Source organism: Octopus bimaculoides, chromosome 29 (genome assembly GCF_001194135.2).
Source record: "Octopus bimaculoides isolate UCB-OBI-ISO-001 chromosome 29, ASM119413v2, whole genome shotgun sequence".
Taxonomy (NCBI): Eukaryota; Metazoa; Mollusca; class Cephalopoda; order Octopoda; family Octopodidae; genus Octopus; species Octopus bimaculoides.
Window position 1 is genome coordinate 1,508,533 of NC_069009.1, and position 7,894 is coordinate 1,516,426.

Here is a 7,894-nt window from a genome sequence, read left to right on the forward strand (position 1 = left end):
ATTGTCATCTTTTCAGAAAATGAGTCATCCTTTACATTTCTCACAGAACTCATTGTTCTATATTTCTTATACAACCACAAATTATATAGTTCTTCTTTTCTCTGTTATATATTTCGATATTCTTTTAAATACCTCTACCACAATATTTTCAGCAGCAACTCTCACTGTTATCAATATCTGAAGATTCTTCAAAGTTCAAGCTGAATGTAAAGTACTTTTGTAAATATTCCAGTAAATGCAGAAAACAAAATGCTGCTATGAATTTAGAAGAAATATTTCGCAGTTATTCACCATAGATATGGCATACAAACAGGATTACAATTATTATTTATAGCATCTTCCTCTTGTCTTCAAAACATAATCAATATTAACGATGTATCTGCAGTAAAGATTCGTGTATGCCCCAGCGTCAGAGATTCTGAAACGATACAGAAAATACTTAAAAAGTAGATATTCAACAATTGGAAATATTACTACATTTTCATAATTATAAACTGTCGAAATAAACTTTTACTTCAATAATTGGTCTTTGCTATTTATCTTGTTATTGATCACTGTTGTTTAATTCTAGGTCATCCTTGACTGAGCAGATCTGGATCTTTCTGATCTCTGATAGTTGTTGTTGACAAACTACGGCATTAATTTTATTCAAGGGAAAAGATCCCATTACACCGCACAATGTGTGGTGTTCACAATTCACAGCAGCAATTATTTTCACTTCAATAGACGTCAGTGATTGCTTGAAATTACCGAAATACGACAATTTTTTACACGAACAATTTTTTATCTGTTCTATAACACAAAATATACAATTATACGAAGTTTGAAAGTGTTTCGGTACCAAAAACACTACATAAAACATAAATGAAAAGTGGTGTCCGTCAATTCAGAAAGATCCACTTTATTCAAAATGAATCTAACGTTTTCCCCTACATTTTACTCGCTAATTGCAGTGTGTAGCACTTATAATTATGAAATGTTTCGTTGAAATAAACACTTTGGGTTACTATGGTTTTACGAAAAGTCAAACAGGAAATTACCAAAATATTTTACCTGATTTGACATATCACTCAGTCTTTAATGTGAATTATCTTTTAATTAAATCGAGGAGCGATGTAACGGGAAATTAAAAGTGGAAGACTGGAAAAAAATCTGGTAGGATTGGATTCACGTCGAAGATTAACGAAGTACAAGTCTGCCAACCTGATAATATAATTCGTAGGTCAAGGTATACCACAGTAGATGTCGCGAATCAATGTGTGAATTCTTACGTATCGTGTGTGGGGGGGAACCTCACAGCAAAAGACTGTCCCTACGTACTCCAAGAGGCTGCACCATACATACCTACTCCAACTTAGTGCTATGCGCTGGTAACGAAGCCCAGCAAGTGAGATAACTCCATAAACATCAAAATCCGTATGTTATCTCGGAATATCGCACCGACACTAAAAAACAAACGAAACGAACCGTCACATTTATTCTTTTGCTTTAATCTTTTACTTGTTTCAGTCATTAGATCGTAGTCATGCTGGGCCACCTCGTTGAAGAATTTTGGGCGGAATTTTGGTTTAAGCACACTATATTACCCCCTCTTTTACCCGTTTCAGTCATGCTGGAGCACCGTCTTTAGTCGAGCAAATCGAATCCCAGGACTTATTCTTTGTAAGCCTAGTACTTTATTCTATCGGTTATTTTTGCCGAACCGCTAAGTTACGGTGACGTAAACACACCAGCATCGGTTGTCAAGCGGACAAACACAGACACACAAACATACACACGCATACATATATATATATATATATACGACAGGCTTCTTTCAGTTTCCGTCAGCCAAATCCACTCACAAGGCTTTGGTCGGCCCGAGGCTATAGTAGAAGACACTTGCCCAAGGTGTCACGCAGTGGGACTGAACCCGTAACTTTTTTTCTTTTTCTTTTGGAATTTTCAGAAAATTTTTAGAACACTGTCGTTCTACACACGGGAAATCAAACTACTAGACAACAAAAAAAAATAATAAAAAATTGGTGCTTGATTTAAAGGTTTTGCTGTTATTTTTAGCACATCTCACGACCACCTCATACCCTCCTCGTTTGTCACTCTTACGCAGTGGTTCCCAACCTTTTCACTATCAAGGTACCCCTTTTATTTAAATGAGTTTTCCCAACGGACCCCAGGGTATGGAAAGGTCTGTTAGCTTAACATGCTGACTTACAAAACAGAAAAAAATTATTTTGTTTGGTCAATGCCGTCCTTGCATCCGAAGATTATGGGGATGACAAAAGAATAAACGATTCTCTTATGCACTTCATTAGCTTACAGCTGTTTCTGCTAGAAGATGCAGTGGACTCATTGTCGAGTGTATGAGTAACTGATAAGGCGAGGGGGCTGCACCAGGTTCCATAGTCTATTTTTGGCTTGGTTTCGACAGCTGGATGCCCTTCCTCACGCCAGTCACTTTACAGAGTGGACTGCATGCTTTTTACACGGCACCATCACCAGTGCTTTTTAAGTAACACCATTGCCAATGCTTTTTATGTGACACCGTCACCAGAGTTTTTCCGTGACACCATCACCAGCGCTTTTCCTGTGACACCATCACCAGAGCTTTTCCCGTGACACCATCACGAGCGCTTTTCCCGTGACACCATCACGAGAACTTTTCCCGTGACACCATCACCAGTGCTTTTCCCGTGACACCATCACCAGCGCTTTTTATGTGACACCATCACCAGCGCTTTTTATGTAACACCATGGCCAATGCTTTTCACGTGACACCATCACCAGTGCTTTTTATGCAGAACCAGCTCAAGTTCTTTTTACATGCCACCAGCACCTACACCAATGCTTTTAAGTGACACCTTGGTTTCAGGATCTCAATTCTGTTGTGGTGGGCAGGTCTTCAGTACAGCAAAGCATTAGATATCTCAGTCCTCTGTCATCTCCTTCGGAAAGTTCAGCATTTACAATTCAGTAAAAGAGTTTAACACATAAACATAGACTAAAAAAACGAAATACACCATTTTTTAATTAATTATATTCTTTTATTAAATTGTTCAATTTTTTTAATTGCTTTAAGATAATATATATATAAAACACATATAGTAAAAAAGACAGACAAGAACAATACATATACAAGAACTATATATACATGCTTACACACACACAAACATGTATGTATATATATATATATATATAATATTTTATATGTAATGGAGTCTCCCGTCGTTTGACGACGTATGAGGGTTCAACAATTTCTTACTGAACAACCACACAGATGATTTGTTCATGGTGATCAAATGTTTTGTGTAGACATAAGCTTACTCCCTCCATCAGATCGATATTAACTGTACAGGTGTAACGAGGTGCCACGTGTCAGATGTTGAAATGATTGCAGAGCAACGTGAGTGCTTTGCTCCAGAACGCAACACAACGGCCGGTCTGGGAATCGAACCCGTGACAAATACAACAACACACACACAGACAGGCACATGTACAGACACCGTTTTACATATATATTTCAAATATGTATTAATATAAACGGCAGTGCACCAGCATGGCCACAGCTCTAAGCTGAAACTATAGGGAAAAAAAAAAATGTATGTGCATATACACATTCGTGTGTGTGTGTGTGTGTGTGTGCCAGGTTTCCTTAGTCTCACAAAGCATCGCATCAGTCTTGGTAGTCTCATTTCACATCACCCTTCAGTTCAACTTCAGTAGGTGTTGTTCCTTAGTTGGTGGTGGTGGTGGTCGTGATGGGAACAACATACTTGATGTATAAAAGTGCGTGTGTGTGTGTTATCTCCTCCTTTGCTAAGAGTGGGTCGCCTCCGCCTTCTTGGTGTTGATGGGCGTGATGGCCTGGTGTAGCTTGCTCACGGCCGTTTCCAGGGTCTGCTGTAAGAGCCGGTCATCACAGGTCACCTTCTGCAAGAACACAAACAGATGGACAGTGGAAAGAGAGAACAAAGAAAACAGAGACAGACAGAGGAGGAAGAGAACAAGGGAACAAGAAAAAAGGGAGGTAAGTAGGTAGGTAGGTAGATTTTTGTGGCATAAATTATGTAAATTATCATTAATTGGGGTAATCATTAGAAAATTAAATGATCACAGAAATAAGAACTGAATTGCTATCAGGTCTCTTGATATCTGCACCAGTAATAAGCCTTAGGCAAGACACACCACTCTACTTGTTTCCTCAGCCAACCTCAGCTGTAAACCTTAGACAAGACACACCACTCTACTTGTTCCCTCAGCCAACACATCATTATACATACATACACATACATACTCACAAACATATACATACACAAATACCCACACACCTGTATACATACATGCATACACACGCACACCTATATACATAAACACATACGCATGCACACATCAATATACATACATACGCACACCTATATACATACACACAAATGCACACAACTATATATATATATATATATACACACACACACACCTATACACAAACATCGTCCATGCACACACATCATTATACATACATACTCACACACACAAATACCCACACACCTGTATACATACACACAAATGCAAACACCTATATATATAATTACTAGCCTGATAGCCTTGGCTATGTCAAGATGGATTTTTATTTTGATTTTTTGATCACCTCGTTTTTGGAATGGTTTTTGTATAATACCATACCATACTATATTCTGGTGCCTAAACATAAGTACCATATTCAATTTTGAATCTAAATCTAAACGTTATCTATATATATATAGACACATGCACGCACACACACTTCCAGCAAATGTCCGGAAGGGCAAAGGTGAGAGAGCAACATACCTGGGTTGCCAATTCGATGTTGGCCATTTTGCTGTTGACCGTGATGCTAAGTACACCATTCTGAGACTTGGAGGTGTCCTTGATGGATTCCACACCGAACATATCAATCAGCATCTTCTCCAAACATTCCTTAAAGTGTTCATCACAAACTTCCAAGGGTGCTGGAACATCTATAGTAGAGAGAGAGAGAGAGAAACAGACAGATAGATGTGATATATTTGCTTGCAAGGTAAGATGGCGAGCTGGAAGAAACGTTAGCATAGGCGCAGGAGTGGCTGTGTGGTAAGTAGCTTGCTTACCAACCACATGGTTCCGGGTTCAGTCCCACTGCGTGGCACCTTGGGCAAGTGTCTTCTACTATAGCCTCGGGCCGACCAAAGCCTTGTGAGTGGATTTGGTAGACGGAAACTGAAAGAAGCCCGTCGTATATATATATATATATATGCATGTATGTATGTGTATGTATATGTTTGTGTGTATGTTTATCCCCCCCAACATCGCTTGACAACCGATGCTGGTGTGTTTATGTCCCCGTAACTTAGCGGTTCGGCAAAAAGAGACCGATAGAATAAGTACTAGGCATCCAAAGAATAAGTCCTGGGGTCGATTTACTCGACTAAAGGCGGTGCTCCAGCATGGCCACAGTAAAATGACTGAAACAAGTAAAAGAGTATACCAGAAGTGCTTAGCGACATTTTGCCTGGCTTTATGTTCTGAGTTCAAATTCCAGCAAGGTTAACTTTGTCTTTCAGCCTTTCGGGGTCGATGAATTAAGTACTAGTTGCGTACTAGGCTCGATCTAATTGACTGGCCCCACCTCGCCCAAAAGTTTGGGCCTTGTGCTTACAGTAGAGAGAAATATGATCAGATTTAAGACAGTAAGCTGGCAGAACCATTAGCAAGCCGAGGTCGACTTAGCCTTTCATCCTTTCGGGGTCGATAAATTAAGTAGCAGTTACGTACTAGGGTCGATGTAATCGACTTAATCCGTTTGTCTCCTCTATGTTTAGCCCCTTGTGGGGAATAAAGAAATAAGAAACGTTGGCATGCAAGGTGAAATGCTTAGCGGTATTTTGTCTGCTGTTACGTTCTTAGTTCAAATTCCACCGAGGTCGACTTTGCCTTTCAGCCTTTCAGGGTCGATTAAATAAGTACCAGTTACGCATTGGGGTCGATCTAATTGACTGGCACCTTCACCCAAAATTAGTGGCATTTCATCCATGCGGGGCCAAAAACAATAAGTACCAGTTTACTATGGGGGGGTACTTATTCTATTGGTTTCTTTTGCCACACTGTTAAGTTACAAGGGACTAGACACACCAATATCAGTTGTCAAGCAGTGGTGGAGGTACAAACACAGATACTGGGACACGGATACACACATATATATAATGGGCTTCTTTCAGTTTCCATCTACCAAATCCATTCACAATGCTTTGGTCAGACTGCAGCTATAGTACAAGACACTTGCTGGATATGCCACGCAATGGGACTGAATGCAGAACCACGAGATTGAGAAGCAAACTTCTAACTACATAGCCATGCCTGTGCAGATGATTAACTCCATCATCCCATTTCTTTTCACCATATTCAGCACAGGTTCCGATTCCCATCATGCAGAATCCAATAACTAAAACCAGAGAAGGAAAATACTTAGAAAACCTTGATGGTTGCAACCAAGGCATTTAGCCCCCAACACTCCATCGATCTTGTCAGACTGCCGTCAGCACAAATGATGAAAGAAATGAAAAGGAAAATGAGAATCAACTCACTCTTATGTGGCATTGGGTCGGATTCCGCTCTCAGGATGACTGTCACCACAGCATCAGCATACATGTCTGTCACAGGGTTACTGTTCCACTGGAGCATGAGAAAAAGAAGAGGTAGGGGGGGAGGGAGAGACAAAAGAAATACAGAGGTTAGATGATGATAATAGTGATGACAATTGTGATGATGATGGTGATTGTGATTATGATGATGACAACGATGATGGTGATGGTGACAATAAGAAATGTTAGCATGCTGGGCAAAATGCTTAGCGGTATTTCGTCTGCCGTTACGTTCTGAGTTCAAATTCCACCGAGGTCGATGTTGCCTTTCATCCTTTCAGGGTCGATAAATTAAGTACCAGTTACGCACTAGGGTCGATGTAATCGACTTAATCCCCTTGTCTGTCCTTGTTTGTCCCCTCTATGTTTTGCCCCTTGTGGGCAATAAAGAAATAAGAAACGTTAGCACGCCGGGCGAAATGCTTAGCGGTATTTTGTCTGCCGTTACGTTCTGAGTTCACTTTCCACCGAGGTTGATGTTGCCTTTCATCCTTTCGGGGGGTCGATAAATTAAGTACCAGTGAAGCACTGGGGTCGATGTAATCGACTTAATCCCTTTGTCTGTCCTTGTTTGTCCCCTCTATGTTTAGCCCCTTGTGGGCAATAAAGAAATAAGAAACGATGCCACAACAGACAATTGGATTCTGGACAGTTCCCTACTAGCCCCTCCCATGCCAAACCATCCAACCTACACCAGCATGGAGAGCGGATGTGATGATGAAGCCACAACATACGAGACCCTCCCTGCATAAAACCACATAGCCAGATCAAGTTTGACCTACGGCTAAAACAACATCGAAGACAACAATGCTATTAACAAACAGAAGCTGAAATGTACAAGACCCCCCCCACACACACACACACACACATACAGAGAAACTTACCTCCACCAAAACCCTCCATGGTTCCACATGTAGTGTTATACAGTCAAACACCTTGAGTATGTTCTTCTCTGGAATCTCCTCCAAGTTCTGGGCCAGCTGGCTCAGGTAGTATCGCAAGAGGGGCATCGTACCTGTGTAGTTGATGCTGAGTCTTTGTAGTACAGTGCTCATGGCAAGATCTGTGTAGTCTGTAGAGAGAGAGAGAGAGAGAATGAGAGAGAGAAAAAGGTATGGAACATAATAGCACACACACCTGTGCTAGTTCCACATAAAAAGCACTGTGTGGTAAGTAGCTTGCTTACCAACCACATGGTTCCGGGTTCAGTCCCACGACCAAAGCCTTGTGAGTGGATTTGGTAG

General features: G+C 40.7%; 1 protein-coding gene across 1 annotated transcript in view; it reads right to left on the minus strand.

Annotated features, from left to right (window-relative positions):
• Window positions 1–3,019: 3,019 nt before the first annotated feature.
• LOC106876794 (cleavage and polyadenylation specificity factor subunit 3) overlaps window positions 3,020–7,894 on the minus strand; it is a 19,303-nt gene continuing 14,428 nt past the window's right edge. Inside the window, exons 13-16 of the mRNA XM_014925504.2 lie at window positions 7,535–7,722; window positions 6,594–6,681; window positions 4,822–4,991; window positions 3,020–3,927 (exon numbers count right to left, since the gene is read on the minus strand). Coding sequence (XP_014780990.1) covers window positions 3,814–3,927; window positions 4,822–4,991; window positions 6,594–6,681; window positions 7,535–7,722 — 560 coding nt within the window. The 3' untranslated portion in view covers window positions 3,020–3,813. The remainder of the gene's footprint in view (window positions 3,928–4,821; window positions 4,992–6,593; window positions 6,682–7,534; window positions 7,723–7,894) is intronic.